This window comes from Phascolarctos cinereus, unplaced genomic scaffold (genome assembly GCF_003287225.1).
Source record: "Phascolarctos cinereus isolate Bilbo 61053 unplaced genomic scaffold, phaCin_HiC Scaffold_2;HRSCAF=192, whole genome shotgun sequence".
Taxonomy (NCBI): Eukaryota; Metazoa; Chordata; class Mammalia; order Diprotodontia; family Phascolarctidae; genus Phascolarctos; species Phascolarctos cinereus.
Window position 1 is genome coordinate 351,586,939 of NW_027555625.1, and position 20,130 is coordinate 351,607,068.

General features: G+C 36.2%; 1 protein-coding gene and 1 long non-coding RNA gene across 4 annotated transcripts in view; one reads left to right on the plus strand and one right to left on the minus strand.

Moving 5' to 3' along the window:
- Positions 1 to 20,130, minus strand: part of AFF4 (ALF transcription elongation factor 4) — an 80,668-nt gene continuing 60,538 nt past the window's right edge. For all 3 annotated transcript variants that reach the window (XM_020991124.2, XM_020991122.2, XM_020991123.2), the window contains 9 exons: positions 18,746 to 18,980; positions 13,206 to 13,300; positions 11,995 to 12,058; positions 11,741 to 11,877; positions 11,392 to 11,463; positions 10,329 to 10,422; positions 9,401 to 9,444; positions 7,340 to 7,560; positions 1 to 5,968 (listed from right to left, as the gene is read on the minus strand). In XM_020991124.2, the coding sequence (XP_020846783.1) occupies positions 5,841 to 5,968; positions 7,340 to 7,560; positions 9,401 to 9,444; positions 10,329 to 10,422; positions 11,392 to 11,463; positions 11,741 to 11,877; positions 11,995 to 12,058; positions 13,206 to 13,300; positions 18,746 to 18,980 (1,090 nt within the window). In that variant the 3' untranslated portion in view covers positions 1 to 5,840. The remainder of the gene's footprint in view (positions 5,969 to 7,339; positions 7,561 to 9,400; positions 9,445 to 10,328; positions 10,423 to 11,391; positions 11,464 to 11,740; positions 11,878 to 11,994; positions 12,059 to 13,205; positions 13,301 to 18,745; positions 18,981 to 20,130) is intronic.
- Positions 5,995 to 8,239, plus strand: LOC144455949 (uncharacterized). The gene is made up of 2 exons (XR_013484840.1): positions 5,995 to 6,402; positions 7,355 to 8,239. It is a non-coding gene; the product is annotated as an uncharacterized LOC144455949 (long non-coding RNA).

Here is a 20,130-nt window from a genome sequence, read left to right on the forward strand (position 1 = left end):
TCACAGCATTTATAAAGTTTAATACAGAAAAATCTATTTGATATTTATTAAACTTAAGTTTTTCCAGTTATGGTTTTGCATTATACAAAGCATTTAATGACACAGTAGTTAAAAAGATCTTTACAAATTGAAATGTGATACCCTTTTCTCCAAATATTTTAATTGCCATAAATTTGTTTAAAAATACACATTAAATGCATGTTTCAGACACTCTAAACTTTCTATAATCTCAATACCACAAAATACATAGAATATACTATACAGATGTGGAAAAATCTAGTTAGCATATAATACTTTGCTCACCATTAACAGCTTTATTACGTGAAATGCACATATTGACTTTAAAACCCTAACTTCTGAGCCCCAAACTATCCCTTGAAATTTAAGTGTATTGCAACAAATAAAACTCACAGTACATATTTTAAGTTTTGGTTGAAAATACCAGATGCCTAAATAATTTGGATAAAACAAATGTAAAACAGGGACTTGAGTCATGTACAAATAAAGACATCCTGTCAATCACTAACAATATCTTTTCTTTAGGATCAACCAGGACTTACAAGTTAGCTACCCTCCCCAGCTTCCCTTCATCAACATCCCTCCCCTAAACGAAACAAAAACAAAACAACAACAAAAAAACCCTCAAACCCTTATTCACCAAATAATTATAATTTCAAATAAGATAAAGGATTTTCAATAAATATATAAGCACTTCATCCTCCATATACAAATCATTCAAAAGGGAGACCAGATACAAATTGTAGGAGCTGTGCTTGCTAACACCATGTCTGGTCTTAGAAGGTGAACTTTTAGGCATTCATATCAATGCAGTCAACTCAATTAGTGAGTGCCACAATACTGATGAATGCTCACTTGAATAATCTGCTAGGGTTATGCATAAAGTCACAAAAACAGGGACATTTTTTGAAAGTCTACATCACCAGCTAGTAGAATAAATATGGGCCCTCATGGCATAGACTTGAAAGGCAGCATTTCCAGTCACTTTTTCCTGATGAAATAAAACAGGCAGAGAATTTCAAAGGTGAACAGTTATAACTAAACCACATTTCTGGGCAGCCTTTTCTTGCTCATTTTAAGACATGCTGAATAATGGCATAGGGAAGATTAATGGGCTTATCCTCCAAAGGCTACTTAAAAGCATGAGAACCAGTCTGCAACTTTAAGATTTTCACAGGCAAAGTCTATGTTTACATCTAGCCCTAACTCCCAGCCTGACCACTTGTGGTGGAAGCATCATGTTTCTTTAACTCAACTGTTGGTCTAGAGATCTAATGGAGTTTAATAAGAAGTACTTTACCTTTAAAATCATCCTTAACAAAGATCTTCTGACAGGTGACTTCTGCTCTTGCAACTAACTGTTTAGTTCTGGTCTCTAGGGAGCCAAATAGGTTCTCCATTGGCTAAGTATAAGAGACAAGGACTTTAGAAATCACCAAACCCTGGCAAATTAATGTAAACTGTTGGTCACACTTTACTCTCAAGTCATCTGGAAGGGAGCTAATTCATGTATCACTTACTTTAATGCAGAATTAGTCTGGGTCTACATTACCTATTACTAGGGGGGAAAACCCACTTTTCCACCATACTTTATACTAAAGCTAAAGATAATGAAATCTGTGTTTCAAAGAATTGAGGAATTCTAGTCATAGACTCTAAAAGGTTGTACAATGGTTATTCCCCAGTGGGGTGTGTTCATTTAAAACTTGGACTTGCTCAGGCTTAACATAACCTACTTCATACAAAAATCCCACTAAGTGCACCTGTGACAAAGCAAAATATTATATAAATAAAATATACAATGAGGCCATTTTTATCCAAATAGCAATTGGAAAATTAAGACTCCTCTCCACCCGATCCCACCCCCCCAACCCTACGAAGCCCTGACATATTAATAAAGGGCACAGATACATTTTAGAATGAGCTTACTGCAAATAAACTCTTAATCTAAAGGAATACACATTGCACTCTTGTACATTACTATGCAACAAATGTCACTGAATAAGTGACAGAAGTGTCACTGAGAAAGTGACTTAGATCAATTTAATAAATAATGTGGAAACGGGTGCACTAAGCTAAAATACTACACATATATACTTTAGACAAACTGATTTCATGGTTTTTAAAAAATACATTATATATAAAGTGAGTATGTGTACATAATTCTAAAGATTCAAACTGCTCACTATCACACCAAGAAGAGTGCAGAATGTACTCCTTTTACGGCTAAATCATCTTCAACCAAAACGACTGGGGCTACACTGATTCACATGGATTATTATTATTTTTTTAATCCACTAGATATGAACACCAAAGCCTTGAGCTTTAAAGAGTTTGTTTTCTGTAATCCTGCTTCACAAGGAGAAACTCAGCTGTTATGAGTCAAATAAATTCCATAATATTATAAACTTTCTATCAGCCAATATAAAATTATGCTGTCTGAGCCAGCCTGGTCTGATTATAATGTTTCTTTAATTAAAAGGAGAAATGGATGTGGGGAAAAGGATTTAGTCAAACTACAAGTGGTTCAAAGTGCAACACTGATATATAAATATATATCGATCCACAATAACAGGAACCCTCTTGGTACAATAAGGAGTGGCCTTTTCCCCAAATGTACATTATTTGAGACTGGTTTGCATTGTTGGCTTAGGCCAGAGTTTTTCAAACACCTTCTTTGGCAGACATATGTACAAAATCTCATCTTGTGTCACAGCACAGAACTGAAAAGATCACCTTCTTCGAGGTTTGCTGTAAAGGAGGGAGTACTGATGCTGTCAACAACAATCACGGATAAGCCGCCTGGCGAGGCGGAAGCCACAGGTCTGCTTCCTGAAGCAGGATTGAAAGGGACGGAAGAAAAAAAGATCTTGACAGTTGAAGGCAGTGGCTGTGAAGAACGGTTCCATCTCAAGAGGTTGGGGTCCCTATGACCTAGCTCAGCCAGGCTATGTTGAGGCTCCCAGGATGAAAAAAGCATTGTTGGACATGCCTTTGGTTGTACATAAAGGGTAAAATGTTAACTAAATCACATATGTATGACAGAAGGCAGACAAAATCAGTCTTTAATGAACTATGTGATCTGATTAAATAGCTGTATTTCTAAGATGATCTATACATTAAAGGTTAGATCCGTCTTTTGTCATTAGTTATATTCAATTTTAAAAATTAAACAAAAAAGTCATGAGAAACTTGAGGTGGAATGGTCACCTACAACAGAGCCAAATATCCAGATGACTGCAGACAGAGTCAGGGAGGCCACCTTCTACACACTGCTACTGGGGTTTCTGCCAAAAGCCTCGGCATCTGAAATCCAGACTGAAACTTTCTATTACCCATTACCAACTGGAAGGAAATGTTCTTCAATTGAAAAGAATTCACCATCCCAGTATGAATACAATTTGAAAGAGAGTATTTTAGTGCAGCACCATTCACCATACATGAGAATTTCCATTCACACAGACACAGACACACACACACACACACAGAGTTTCTGCTGACCACCAGGCCATACAAGGGTATATAAAATACGCTGGGCCTTAAGGTCTCTCTAAGACACTGTGGAACTAAAAGGGAAAGAATGAATCTGCTTTGATACTAGCTGAAAAACTGCTTACTAAAAAGTCATTATAAACTCTACAAGAAGGTTGTCTTTTGAATACAGCCCCTAACAGTTTCTCTCTCTCTTTCTCACACACACTCACACAGACTAAATTCAGAAGGGTGCTAAACCAACAGAAATCTACACCAGAGGAAAGTTTTCAATTCAACATTGGTCTGCTAACTTTCCCTCCTCTGGCAGTAGAAAACCATCTTTTTTTTGGAAGTACAAAACAATCAAGGAAGCCCTACAAATATGCAACTATAATACAATAAAAGCTTGCTAGTTTGTAAAACAGGAGTTTAAAAGACCAAACCCGGAGAATAAACTGCAGTGCTTGATGTTGTACGTTTACAACTCAACATTCAATTCCTCTTTTTTTGCACTTGCCACCCTTTTGGCACACGATGATCATCCAGAAATCGAGAGCAATCTCTTTTTTTTTCCTGAAAGTATATGTTCATTTCTGGCATTAGGAAGAAAATCTGCTTATTTCAGCAGCCTTATACAATCTAGACTCACTAGATTTAGACTAAGTCACTACATTAAAGGGTTTTAGAAAAGCAATGATTTTTACATGGTTAGTTCTAAAGAAACATTTAAAAGGAAATGAAATTGTACCTAACTACTGCACAAAACCCGCGGTACACAGTAGACCTGGTCCTCCTGTGACGCTTCGTCTGTAAACAGTCCATCAAGTCTTCCTCTAAATGTAAGATTTAAGGCACACCAGACATGATAGGGGCACTAAGCAAAGTACAAACAGTACACTTCTCACCTTGTATTCCAACAAGCACCTTGTAGGGAAAGGTACTTTGGTGCACAACTTTTACAAAAGCAGCCACTTCAAACCCGTGGAGGGCTCTCCTTTTATATCAGTAAGATACTTCTCTAAAGTGAATATTCTGCTCCCAACAGAAACAATCACCACTCATTGGGGGCCTTCATAATACAATGGGGTAAATACATGATTAAAACAAGTTCTACGTCTCCAGATTAGAACGGTTTTACAACCTTGCTGAAGTCGTAAGGTAAAATAGGACACACTTTTCAAAACTCCAGCCCATTTCCACAGCAGTCATTGTACTCACATGTCAGAATATCACAGACGAGTTGACAAAGATAAAATAAAGAGAATTCTGAAGATGGATGTGAATGTTTGAACAAAATTTCTAATTTCTCAGTCATTGGAAGTGACAGAGGTAATGACTCTGAGTCCTCTAACTCATTTTTCCAATGGTAAATGATACTGTTTCAATGCAGTATCGACTGACAAAAACAAAGACAACAAAGTTTCAACAAAATTAAAAAGGTTCAAGATTGTCCTTTCATTAAAAAAAAAAAACAAACCCAAACTTCCGTATGATGCACATCTCCCAGAGTCCATGTTCTTACCTGATCTCTTTCATAATTCATTAAATTTAAGTAATTGTAACACTGTAAGACTGCTATGGTATTATTAAGTGTGATCGTGATTCTTAAAATAATCCATTTTGAATCAAACATGATTTTCCCCCAATCTAGAATGCTATATTCTAATATTTAAATTTCTTTTCACATGTTCAAGAACCTTTCTGGGTCCTTTTCCTTAACATTAAGTACAAATTCTGCAATACTAAAACTGTAGTTGTCATTTAAGATTTGAGTAGGAGGCGGCAGACTAAGTGTTAATACACGTCTCTACATTTGAGAATATAATGATCCTCTTTTACAAGCTTTACCACATGGAGACGTTACTGAGAACAAAGTTTAAAGTATATAAATAAAAGTGTCTGCATGAAATTTCAGCTAAGCATTTGGTAGGATAAACTTATATAGGTAGAAATAATTATTAAAATAGTCCCACCAAACTGGACAGTTAAAAATTAAAATAAATATGATTTAAATTGATTACTTATGCGTTACAACTAGAATTTCAATTCCATTTCAGATTAGTTAAAACTGCATCTTATTAATATGCTGCAGATGTAAAAATACTTAAATAACTTTCCAAATAGGGAATACCTTAGGAGTCCATTAACATGATGGCTTTGGGTTTAAAAAAACAACAACAACAAAAACCAAAAAACACAATTTTTACATGAGACAGTGAGGCAGAAGCATTCCTTGCTCTTAGTGTTGACTAAGCAGTGTTATGGCAGTCTTCCTTATTGATATGACACAGTGTTGTGGAGAAAAATCAGAGGCAACGAGAATTTGTTCTGGGTAAGAATCCTTCAGTTCAAGATATCAATTTGGCATCCAGACGAAGCCAGTGAAGTCCCTGCCGGGTGTAACGAACTAGGTCTGTCATGATGCTTGAGTTAAAGATGAGAGGGCCCATAACTTTATCCAGTTCAGCAAAGAACTCTAAAATGAGCAAAAACATTAATTAAATCACGTATAGTCTCCTATGTGACTGCTGTGTCATCTGCCAGACAGTGCAGTAAAAAGAAACCCATGACTTACAGGAAAAAAGGAAGCAAGTTTTTTTCTGCCCTCCCCTGAGAAATATTAAGCAATGTATATTTAGAATAGCTATTTTTCTAGGGAACATTCTACCTCAGGCATAGACTCACTAAATTTCAGCATGAGAAGGCACCTCAAGGTTATCTACTCCAAACCTTACCTGTACAGAAACACTTTCTACAACATCCTAGACAAGTGGTCACCAAAACTTCCAGATGAAGACCTTTGGCAGAAGAAGAATCCACTCTCTCCAGAAGCAGCCCATTCCACTTACAGATGTTTTTTAAACCAGATGTTTTTTAAACCAAAATCTGCTGCCAGAGTTGCATTTACAGGTAAAACTACATTTTAATAAACTTGACAGAACAACAAATTTAATACTCTTTTCTTTGTACTATGCTACCTTAGGAAATCTTCCATTTTCCAATTCAATCTGGCATCATTTTCTTTTCCCTAGAGGGTTTTCAGTGAATTAAATTAAAATGAAATAAGCCAATTTTAGAAGACGCTTTTTGCCTACAAATCTAGTAGATATTTTCATGAATATTAGATGTCTTAGAGATATTGGGAAATATTCCTGTGACTAGTTGGTTTTCACTACAAAAAAAATAAATTTTAAGTGAATTTAAAGATACATTTTAAATTCTAGAAGAGAAAGTATATACCTCTTTTAGAAGAGCTTAAAAAAATATCACCCTTATCATGATAGATCACTGAGACCGGCTCACAAAAGAGTCTTCCCCTCCCAAGCATCTGTAATTTTGTTAGCAACACAGATTGCACTCTCTATAACTTAGTAAGTGTAACTCTTTGAAAGTTGCCAGAGCTAAAAATTTTATCACTTTGTTAATGAACTTTTCCTGATTCAGCCAGGCTGGTCCTCAGAGAAGAGGCCAATATACACACATATACTGTCAGGCTATGACCAAAACCTTTCATTTCCAGCTGTCAGATCTTATTCTCTGCAGGCATGTATATTCAGAGCTTAACCCCACACCACAATGAAGCAACAGAGAAGGCTACTGGTAGAACAAATGTTTGTACTATAGTTTTATGATTTGTACCATAGTATTAACTTTATAGTATGTTTGTTAAAAGCTAGAAAAATCCAAATTAATGCCATTAAGCCCAAAACACATAACACCAAATGAATACCAATACTTTTAAAAATATGAATACTTATAATGAATTATTTACACCAAAAATTAACTTGTCTGGTTTTTGAAAAACCCATCTACTATCTTTTGAATGTAAAGATTTTCTGAAATCTACCTTTTTGCTCCTTAGAAAGCTGTTCAGCTTGGTCCCAGATTTCAGTGGCATAAAGGAAGTTAGATGTGACCTGAACGTAGATGGCTGCCATCTGGTGGATTTTCTGTGAAATAGTTACTGAAGAACTGCTCCCTGAAGTGCTGCTTGCCCCTGAAGTGTAATTTCCTGAATTGCCAGGAGAGAGCTTTGGAGAAACTGGGGAAGGCATCCCAGCAGCTTTGCTGTATGTACAAAGAAAGAAAAAGCAACAATTCTGACTGTGATATGATGCACAGAACACACCAAATTTAAACTATCAGCTACTGACTGAGCCTTTCATTATTTTCATAAAATAATAGAATAAGGAAATGGTTTTCTATTTTTCACAATAGACACGTAATGTAAAATTGTTTCTTAAAATAGGCAATGAAAGAGCACAGTGTGCTGAACCACTAATGTTTGTTACACAAATTATTTAACAAGATTATTCAACACTGACAGGTACAGCTTTCAACTATCCTCAGTTCTCTAATAGTGAAGTGTTTCCTATGGACACATGATGTAAGCTGCATGTTACTTTGACCTTTGTAAGACTAATTCAGAAAAAGTCCCAAAATTCATTGCTATCTTACCAATGGATATTAGTATATGATGACATACTAAGTAACGTAGAACATCCATTAAGGAAAAAATATTATATATGTGGTTACATATATGTGTGGATATACATGTAGAATGTACATAAAAATACATCTGAGACTAGAAGATCAATCATCTGAAACTAAATTTCAAACCAAATGAATGAAAGAATGCACAAGATATAGGCATTTTAATTCCAAACCTAATTGCTAAAAATACTAATGTCCTGACTTTGGATATATTTTTAAAACCAAAATTGGAATAAAAAAGCCCATAATGAAATCTACATATAGTAACAGAAATCAAATGGACAAATTACTACAGGCTACTTCTCCTTTCTATTCCTTTTCACTCACAGCATTATTACAGTTATCACTTCCACATCCTGGGGATTAGGGGATGGTGGCCCTGCAATTTGGAAAATCAGAATAAAATTTTTTGGCCCTCCCTTTGTACCAAAGAAGAAGTCTGAGGTTTTTTTTTTTCTTTTATGGGGTTATTTAGAGTACCTAATTATTGTAAAATCTGGGTTGATATTATACAATATGATTGATATATATATATTATGCATTTCTGAATTTCTCTACTTTTTCTGTGGCTTCTGCAAAACTCCCTCAAAATTCCCATTTAATTTCTTGTGCCAACCCTTGATATACTGAAACCAAGATGGGGAAAGTCACAACGTGGAAGAGATAACCATAGTCAGAGGTGTTGGTATGAATGAATGAAAATGCATCTAAGAATTCTGGGGACAGAAATATATTTGTTCTTCTGAAATGTCTCTCCTAGATCAGCATTCTATTCTCAGTTCTTTTCTCCCTGATGCCTGTCACTCCTGACCTTTCACCTCACTGTAGATTTCCAAATCTCTTATCTGCAGCTCTGATTTCTCCCAAGTTCCACTGACATTTCCAAGTGCTTTCTGACATCTCTACTTAGGTGACCTCCTCAAATTCAATAGGTCTGAAACCAAATTAATCATTGGAAGTGTCCCTAAGTACCAATTTGGATGTTGGTATTTTGGGGTGGGAGCCCACTCCCCAAAACTTTTCTCCCTAAATACTATGCTACAGTGTGGCTGTTTTCATGGAGTAAAGGAGAACCAAACCTATGCCCTCTCACTTGCCTCTAGGGTTTCTGAGTAACAGTTTCAAGGTCAAATATCCTAAAAGTTACAGTCTCAAAGGAGGCAAAATATATCTGCTAATTTAGCTGAGACTGTCCCAAATCTTTAGTACAAAAGCATGGAAATTCTTTAGACTCAATCCATAAAATTTTCAAATGTCAATATGTGGAACTGTTGCTTTCTGAATAATGAGGAAGTATGGCACATACAAATTGTCCTTACTGCCAACTTTGACATAAATTTATATATTCAACAAACACTAAAAGGACTACTAGGGAATAATTTTTATTTCACGGGATAAGAGTAACATTACCTACCTTCCCATGCCAGGTGATGGAGCTTGAGAATTATTATAGGAATTCTAGAGACAAAACACATACACACACACACACAACCAAAACACAAAAACAAAAACACAATTTACTGGTCAATAAATCAACAAATATTGAATGTCTACTATGCATGAGCTTTGTACTCTCCAAAGCAAGCATAAAGCATGGTTTTTGCCCTCAAAAAGAGCTTACAATCTTTTTAGGGAGAGAAGACATATGTGTACATAGCACAGGTGATAGAGACAATAAAGAAATATATAAGTACAAAAGAGGGTGACATTACAAAAGAGGGGAGGTATGGAGTGAGATCTGAGAAATGGGTTTATGGAAGAGCTGTGCCTGGAAGGATTCAGAAAGGCAGAGAAGGGTATCTGAGGCAAAGGGAATGATACAAATAAAGGTACAGAGGTGGGAATGTACAGAGCTTGTTCATGGATAGTGGGCAGCCTTGCTGGAGAAAGCTCAAAAAAGAAAGGGTAGGGGTGGATTGTGGATGGCCCTAAATGCCAATAAAAGAAGTAGGAACAGAAAAGAGATATGTGAGGAGGAGCTGTTAAGAGACTATTCTAAAGTTCAATGAAAATAGATTTATATACTGAAATATTATTTATACATGCCTAAATAAAATGCCAAAGATAGTCAAAATGGGATTTCAAAGAGCAGTATGCCAAAAACTGTCTTGCTGGAAACCCCTAAGTCCCAACAATCTTCAAAATGAACATTCACCATAGTCATTAACTACCTCCTCCTCCTTCTCCTCCTCCTCAATCTCCCAATACTCAGATGCTTGTAATGCTCTCCTCTCCCAATACCTAGAAACATTATAAGGACATTTCTAAGGACAATGGAAGGAGGCCCTTTTGCAAAATTAGGTTTGAGAACTAAAATTTGTATTTCTAGCAGCTACATTTACCTTTAAATGTTCAGTTAATGTTTTTGAGTATTTCAAAGCATTCTCCTTCTTCAGCTTAAATAACCTCAGGTACAGTAAGGACTGGCATCGAAGGCTAGAGAGAGAGAGAGAGAGAGAGAGAGAGAGAGAGAGAGAAGAAAGATTTGTTTACAATGCCAGCACCGGACAATGAAGAAAAAAAAGTTACCTTTTGTTTTCTCCAAGTTTATTTGAAAGAAACTATTATCACTAAGTTGACAATGACATTAGCTTTAATTCATAGGTGAAATGACTCACCTAACTAATACTATAGAATAAGACAAAATTGCTATCAATAAATATTTATTAAGAGTCTACCATGTGCCAAAGCACTGTGCTAAGTGCTGGGGATATAAAAGTATATAAAAAGAGGAAAAAGACAGTTCCTGACCTCAAGGAGCTCACAATCTAATAGATTACTAAAGGTGTAATATGGTTACTCTTTAAGTATTCCAGAAAGCTAAACGAAAACTACAGACAGTGAACAGTGTGTTATCATCAATATCATAAAGATTATCAGTCTGGGAGTAATCAGTTAAGCCCCTAATTCTGAAAGTGACTCTACTCCAATTACCCCAGAGAAGTATAATAAGTAGGCCCACTATACTGCCTTAGACATCAGATATATTTCTATTTTTATTCTCTTCTTATAAACAGGGTAAGATGCAGCCAGGAAGAGAATGAATCAATGTGCGCAATGCTGGATCCCCAAGAAAAGACAGCATGAGAGATGAGGTTAAAAACCTAGATTATGGCATACCCTCTTGTACCCTACCAAGGCTTTTCTCAAAGCAAGATGAAGGGGTCTACCTGGTAGGCAGAAGACAACCTTCCTCCATAGTGCCTTGTAATTTGAAAACAAGATAGAAATCTATTTATTTTATATTTTTCTTAACATCTTATGTCTTATAACACAGATCCCAAACTCAAGGAATGCCAAACAGAATAAAACAAAAAACACTAGAAGTAGTGCATAATCAAGTTAGAAAGCATTTCTGTGTCTGTCACAATCTGGTGCAAATGTGGCATTTTACAATCTACACACCAAAGAACTGCCAGTCTTTTATCTGCAGCTGTAGCATCTGGTGCCAAGTAATTCTTCAGCTTCATAGTGTATCTGTAACATTAAGTACACAGATCAATGACCACAAAATACAAGCAAAACCAAGTATTTTATTTTATCTAGTTACTCCTTTCCTCTTACCCTCCAACACAATAGAATCAAATTCATTCAAAGTAAAAAGACTTAAGAAATCACTTAATTTAGAAGTCATTTAATTAGCTGCCCTGCAGCCAAACCATGATTAAATTTTGTTGTCAGCTGTATTTTTCACCTCTAGGTCAGTGAATCAGCATTACTGACCTTGCTGATGTAGACACATCCATGTACTTACTTAATTAGCTCCACAGTCTCTGAATACATAAGGAATGGAGATTTGGATTCCTGAGCATTTTTCTCCAAAGCATTCCCACATTCAATGAAGGATACCACAGCATCAAGATAATAGACGGCTTTCTCAAACCTATCAGACTAAAGAGAAGGTGATCATTAGAGAAAATGAAAGTTGTGGAGTACTGCAAAGGCCGCTAAAATCAAAGCAAAAATTACCAGTTAATTCCAAAAAGCTACACATGAAGGCCAACATACCAATGCATCCGCATTGTGCTTTAGCTTTTTAGCTTCTTGTAAATAATGGTCTGCTGAATGACTCCTGTAACAGAAATGGAAACATTTTTCATAAGATCACATTCTAGTTCGTCTCTGTTATGGATCAATATTCAATTCATTCAATATTCACAGTTACAGGAAATACGCTATATAATCGAAAGTGACTTTATTTAGCAAGCATACTCGCTGCAAGCAAAACTTAAATCAGACAGTGCTGATTATTTCATGATGCTTTCCTATTGCTCCTAGGACAAACTACAAATGCCTAAATTTGGCATTTAAAACCCCTGCAATTATAGCAAGAGCCTCTATTTCCAAGCTAACTATATTACTCCCTTTTCATGAAATCTATATTACCTTTCAAACTGGTCTACTTACAAACTCAGCATTCTATTTCTCACCTTCATATCTTTGTAGAAGCTATTTTCTATGCCTGGAATGCATTCCCTCCTCACACTTACTTCTTAGAATTCCTAGTTCTTTCAAGGTTCATCTCATGAGCTACATCCTATGGAACACTACTCTTCTAATGCTCCTCATTCTTAGTGCTTTCTTCTTCCTCACATTATCACATATACACTTCTCTGTGTATGTGTTACATTTCTCCCAGTAAAATGTAAGCTTTGTGAGGCAAGTTACCATTTTTGGTTTTATTTTTATACCCCAGAACCTAGCACAGTACCATGATCACCATATAGACACTGAATAATTGCTTACTGGATTGGATTTAGCCAAACAAATATACTGAAAATTTCAGAAAGCAAAATGAGACACCCAGGATAACACCCCCCAGTAAACTTTCTAGTACAAAGTATTTAGTAACCCAATTTACTCCTGAGATTTAGTACAAATCAAGAGATAACTTTTCGAATATAGTTGTTATAAAAATCAGAATGGAACTATCTTCATGGCTAATCTCAGAAAAAGCCATTTGTTCTAGCTAGTATTCTGTTAGTAAGAATAGATATATAACTTGGGAGTGCACTTTAACTCCTTGAGGTGGGCTTTTACTCATAATATGCCGTCACAAGAGGGAATAAGTATGCATCTTCTTAAAAAGTTTTTTTTAACATTTTTACACACATAGTGTCAATGCCTTCTAATCATGACAAGACTTTCACATTTAAAATCCATCACTAGTTTAATAGTAGGAAGCTTTGTGTACACAGACACACTTCCATTTGTTTTACCTGTCATCAAAGGCAAGCTTTGCTCTGCGCGTCTTAGAACCATCAGGAATTTGTGTAGCTGGAGGATAGTTTGAAGAACCACTTGGAACCTTCTCCTGAAAAAAGGTAATTAGCAATTTGAAATAAACAGCTGCAAGCTAAAGAGTTAATAAGATAATCAATACAAAAATTATTTTCTACTTCAGGATACAAATGAATCAACTCCTTACCCTTTTGCAATTCATTTCAATTGATGCTGTTTTATAAACCACACTTTTCTATGATTTAAGAATTCAAAATACTCAGAAAGTTATTTTCCATTTTACATGAACACAGTTCATTTTATTCAATGTCAGTTAATGAAAACATAAAGAACACATGGATCTACTGTCAAAATCACATTAGAATTACTAGTATATTATATGCTAAATCAATAAGCCAGAACGGACCAATCTGTTAGGCATTATTTTCTTGCATGGATTAGCAATACTCTGTTCACAACATCAAGTTCATTCTTTCATTTTTTCATTCATCTCCTAAATTATATGCCTATATGAAGTCTATTCAAGATGCTAGGGGGCATAAAGTTTAAATATGATCCCTGCCTTCATGGAACTTACATTTTAGGTGATGGAATAAGACACAAATATACATAATACTTAAGTACTTTAGAGAATGGCAAAAACAAAGTACTGTGAGAGGTCTGAAGGAGGAGGCTGTTATTGACAGGGGAGAGTGATGTAGGAGAAAAGAGCACTGGATTTGGAGTTAGAAGGCATGGATTCAAATTCTGGCTATGCTACTGTATGATCTTTGCCAAGTCATTTCATCTTTATGGACTTCAATTTTCATATCTGGAAAATGAGGTGAGTGGGCTAAAGCTCCTTCCAGCTCTAATGTATGATTTTATAAGGTGTTACTGAGTGGAGCTCTGAAGGACTTCAACAGGAAGGTGATACTTCAATAGGAAAAGGGGAAGAAAGACACATCAAGCATAATTAACAGTGTGGCCAGGTTTGGAGGCACACAACTGTAATTCTGCTCCTAGGGAGTCTGAGGATAAAGGACTGCTTGAACTGTAGAGTTCTGAGCTACATTCGGGTTAAAGTTTAAGTCTAGCAACAGTATGGTGAGCTCCTGGCAGGGGAGAGTCAGTAGGCTACCTAAGGAGGGGCAAAATGGCCCAGGTCAGAAAAACGGAGCTACTTAAAGCTTCCATGCTGATCAGCATTGGGATTGGAACCATGACGGCACCTCCAGCCTGGGTGAGATAGGGAGACCCAATCCCCAAAACAAAACAACAACAAAACAACCAAAGGCAGAAGGGAATATTATAAGAAATATAGTATGGCAGCACATCGTGGAGGTCCTTGTATTCTAGGAGAGCTTTTTTAGTAGACAATGATTTCTGAGCAAAGGAATGATATGATCAGAGGTATGCTTAAGACAGACCATTCAGGGTAAGGGTATGAGGTTAGGTGGGAAAAGATTAGAAGGTGGGGATACCGTTAAGAGGATTCTTAACAACAGTTTTGGCAGGTGATAAGAGTCCTTGTACCAGGGTGGTGACAGCACAAATAAAAAATATGGGATTAATTCAAGAAATGTCATAGAACTGAAAAGACTTAGAAACTGATCATGAGAGATGAAAGAGAGGGAGATGTCATTGATAATAGGATACATGACAGTACCACAGAAAGGAACAAAAAAGAAGTTTAGCAAGATAGACAAGTATGGTCTTGAAAATGGTAAATCTGAAGTGCCAATGGGACATCTAAGGGGAGATATGCTATACACAGTTGGAGATGTGAGTCTGGAGCTGAGAAGAAAGATTAGAATAAAAAAATCTAAGATTTGGAAGTCATCTGCATCAGTAGTGATACTTAGAGCTGGTGTATCACATTATGCCTACTACTTTCCCCCCTTAAAAACAAGTCAAGTGCTTTCCAGTTTTCCTGGTTCTAAGTAATTTATGTTTTGGAGTTGGATCAACACATTCCATATTCTACAGTAAATTCAAAATGGCTATGTAACCTGAACATTATACCATAAAAAAATCACAAGAGAAGCAGATCACAGACCTCTTACGGCTATGGGTAGGAGATAACTTCTTAACCAAACAAGGGATATAGCCGATTAAGGAATATGTAACAGATAATTTTGATTACATTAAATTGAAAAGCTTTACATAAACAAAATTAATGCATCTAAGATAAGATAAAGGAAGTAGTAAACTGGAGGGAAAAATCTTGTTTTAATCAAATATCTTACCCAAGATATATGCTACAAATCATTAATAAAAATACAAATCAAAACAACCCTGAGGTTTTATATCACACCTAGCAAACTGGTAAAAATGAGACCAGTTAGTAAATCACAGAGGGGTTGTGAAAAGTGTCACATCACCTTAATTTGTAGTTGTGACTGAATATAACTATTCTGGAAAGCAGTTTCCAGTTATGCTAACAAAGTAGCTAAGACGTCCATATCCTCCAACTCAGAGATTCCACTGCTAGGCATATGTCCTCCATGACTGTCACTGACACAAAAAGATTCCACATATACAAAAATATTTATAACAGCATTTTTTGGGGGCAGCAAAGAATTATAAGCAAAGTAGATGCCCACTGATTAGGGAACTGGTAAACAAACTGTAGGCCGTGAATATGTTAGAATAATATTGTCCCATAAGAAACAACAAGCATGCTGTAAACATCTACCACAAAACAATAAAAAATGAAATCTTTCTATTTTCACTTTACTCTCTGGTTCTAATAGATCCAGGTTCTAATAGATCCAGGTTGTCTTCTTGAAATTTGATGTCTAGCCTAATTTTTTGGTCATGGTTTCAGCTAGTCCAATGATTCAAAACTGTGTCTCTTTGATCTGTTTTAAAGGTCAGTTATTTTTGTTGTGAGATACCTAATTTCTTTTTTTTAGTCCTTTGGCTTTGTTTTAATATTTCTTTTTATCTCAAGGATTCATTTGCTTCTAATTGGTCCATTCTAATCTTCATGTTTTCTGTTGCTTGTTGCCTGGGTGAGGCTTTATAACCTTATGCTAAGCTGTTAATTCTTTTTCTAAATCTTTCCTCCATAGCTCTCATTTCTTTGGTCAATTCTTTCCTGTAATGCTCTCATTCATAAAATAATTGTTAATTTTAAAAAAACATTCACTTCATTTCTTCCAAAAGTGTTAGCTGATCTTGTGGCCAATCCGTGTTTTCTTTGCTGCCATTCTCTATGTGTGTGACTTGGGCATCCCTGTCACCGTAATAGCTTTCTAATGCTAGATTCTTTGTTTACTCATTTTTCCTGTCTTCCTAAATTTGGACTTCTCATTAAAGCTAGACTCTTACCATTTCTGAAGTGAATATTTGGACCATGTTTGGTCCTTTTTTATATTCTCTCAGGTCCTACCTCTTTCTCCAGATAATAAGTTTTGTCTTCTTCAAGGATCTCAGAACACCTTAAGATGCAAGTGAGCTCAAAACAATCTGATATAGGGAGAAGTCTGCTTCCTGCCTTCCAGGTCTAAACTCTGCAAGTTCCTGACGTGGAGTTAGGTCTGAATAACACAACTATGGGCTTACACTCTGTTGAAGCTCTACTAGACAGCTGCTGTACCCAACCACTGTCAACTAGCTAGAAGGCTCTAAGGGGTTCTGAGTAAAAGAACTACAGGCTCCCCTTTGGTTTAAGCTCCCTGAACTTGTTATTCTGCTGCAGACTTCAAAACAGGCTGGGTGCTGGATCTAAGACCCTATTCACTCCAGCTGAACAGTCGCAGTCACACCCAGCCTTGGGTCACAACTGCTCTTTTCCCTAGACCACCAGCCCTAGCAACAGGTCCCTCCTCAGTATACACTAACTAGAGGAGAACCCAGCTCTGAGGGATGAGTGACAGAACCACCAGTTCACACCTGTGCCTGCTCCCAGGACAGGGTTCAGGGCACTCTGTTCTGGATCTGGGATTTCTTCTTACCCTTGGACACCATGCTGGCCAGCTCCATGCTGTGCCTTACTTGCTCAGCCCTATCCCCAGACCTTTGTACCTAATTCCCAACACATTTATCTGCTAGCCTAAGTTTCAACTGTATAGCTTGTCAAAAGTAGCATAAAACACAGCACAGTACACCTAATGATATCCTATGATACTAATTATTGCTACTACCTAGTGATCGTAGTTGCCTGAGGACTTTTCACCTCAAACTGCCAAGCAGACTAAAGTCCTAATGTAACCAACACCCGTCTAGGCCACCCCCACATTAACGTTCCATTCTCCTCAGCTACATCACTATAACTTCTGAATCTTTATGTCTGCTCCCTCATTCTCATTCTCTTTTGAGTATAACTTAGTAGTTAGTTACTTAGTACACAGCCCAGCTACATTTAAGACTTACATTTAAGCTTAGCATTCATAAATTAGTGTTTAATTTATTAACTATGCTGCCTTACATGGAAATTCTTCCTATTTTCAAATCTTAGCTAACTTAAGGAATCTAAACTCAATAACATTAACACCATGTTCCTGTATCCTAGGATAGCAGTTCAATTCTACTTTTTCTATACTGTCTTTAAGGAGTTTCCTCCATTACCAAGACAGTTTGAAGAGAGATTCATACAAAAGGTTAAAATTTTTACCTAGTAAATTCAACCTTCAAAAACCTTTTTTTCAAAACATCCTGCTTACAAATTACATGAAAGCTTTGACCGGTATCTCTTTACATTTACATCATCTTGAACTGAATTAGTGCTGGCTCTGCTAAAAGTTTCTTTGGCTCTAACAAAGCTAAATGACTAACTGGGCTCATTTTACATATGTCACATTATTCAACTTGAAACCCAAAGAAATTCAACCCTCAAATCTCATACCAAAAACTCACTCTAAACAAGTGGTACTATTTGAATTAGAGCCAGTTTTTACCTAACGGGTTAATTTTTATAGTCAATTAGTGTTTTCAACCACAGAGGCTAATCTTAATTAACATGTAGTCAACCATTTACTAGGCTGTTTTCATAATCTCTCTTTTTTAAATGTTTTATTGATACCTTTTGTTCTGACATCATAATTATCTCCTGCTATCTTCCCAACAACCTCCAACCCCTCCCCTCAACCAACACACACACACACACACACACACACACACACACACACACACACCACACTCTCCTATAACAAAGAAAAACAGTTAAGCAAAATCAATAGACACAGAGTGAATCTGACAACATAAGCAACATTCAGATTACTGCCTGCTGAAAGGTAATTCTCAGTAAACTGGAGTTTACTATCAAGATGATGGGTTTTGTTACTGATGTCCAGGGTCTATAAAGTTGTTTTTTTTTTTTAAATAAAGAATTTTTCTTTTTGGTGAGGCAATCGGGGTTAAGTGACTTGCCCAAGGTCACACAGCTAGTAAGTAAAGAATATTTTAAACAAGATTTTTAAAATGCCAATCAGAAAAATCACAATGGAAAAGTTACATATAAATCATAATTTAAAGCAACGAGCAAATAAATCTTCAAAGGGCTAACCCTTTGAGAAGGCCTCTAAATTCTTACCTTGGTTTCTTTGGAACCACTAAAAACTTTCCCTTCTGTCTTTTTCTGCTTGGAAGTGGAAGAACTATTTTTACCACTACTCTCCTTGTTGCTGCTATTGGTAGATTTTAAGGAAGAGGACTGGCTGACTGTTCTTTTCCTGGATCCATGCTCAGTTTTTGAGTCTTTTAGGGGAATAGGCCCAGCAGGAGAAGGCAATGGATCCTTCTCTTTCACAGCACTCTGTTTGGATGACCTGTCAAATCAAAGAAATGCAATTTAGTTCTCCAAATGGAGAAATGAATAGACAGAGTAGAGAAGACAAGTATTTTTTTATCCCTTTGTTTTTAAGGAAAATCAACCTAATTCTTAGACTTGATAATCAGGGTCTGATTTAAATGTGCATTCATGAAGTCACTAAAATTATACAAATAACAATGACCAAGCTTGGCTCCAAAGAACTGTCAAGAAAATGTTCCTCTTTTTGTAGAAGTGGAGGACTATGAGTGCCGAATATTTCATGTATTGTCAGACATAGTCAATGTGTTGGTTCATTTTGCTGACTTTTTTTCTCTTTTTAAAGCTTTGTTATAAGAGATGGCTCAATGGGTCAGGGGAGGTATACATTCAGACATGAAGATACAAAAACAAGCTATTAGTAAAAAATAATTCTTTTAAAAGGCATATAACATAAATGATCTCTACCTAATGACAGAATGATGCTCACTGGTTATCAACCAACTTTTTTTTTTTTATTTTAAGAAAGTTTTATGGATGCCTTTTGCTTTTATACCAAAATCACTTCTGAACGTACTGTTTTGTCTCCCCCCTCCACCAACAGAATTCTTTCTTGTAACAAAGAAAAAGTTAAGCAAAAATAATAGATTGATTGCATCTGACAATGAAGGTACTATTCTGCCCTTGTAGTCCCCGTTTCTTTGCCACGAGTGGGGAAGGGAGTTATGTATGTTTCATTTTGTGTTCTTCAGATTCATTACTACTGGTTTTTCCAATTACTCAGCGTTTGGCTTCTTTTTAATAATTCTTTCACTTCAACTGCTGTCATGCCTGTGCATACTGTTCTGCTTATTTTTACTCTATATGAGTTGATATAAATCTTCCTATGTTTCTCTGAATTCTTTATATTTGTAATTTCTTTATGTGCAAAATTTCACTACATTCCTATTACCAGAGGCAGCTAGGTGGCACAGTGGATGTGAGGCTGGGCCTGGAATCAGGAAGACCCGAGTTCAAATGTGGCCTTAAGCACTTAACTGCTGTATGATCCTAAGCTACACTTAACTGCTGCCTGTCTCAGTTTCCTCATCTGTAAAACAGGGATAGTAATACCACTTACCTCTCAGGGTTGTTGTGAGGATAAAATGAATTAATATTGGTAAAGTGCT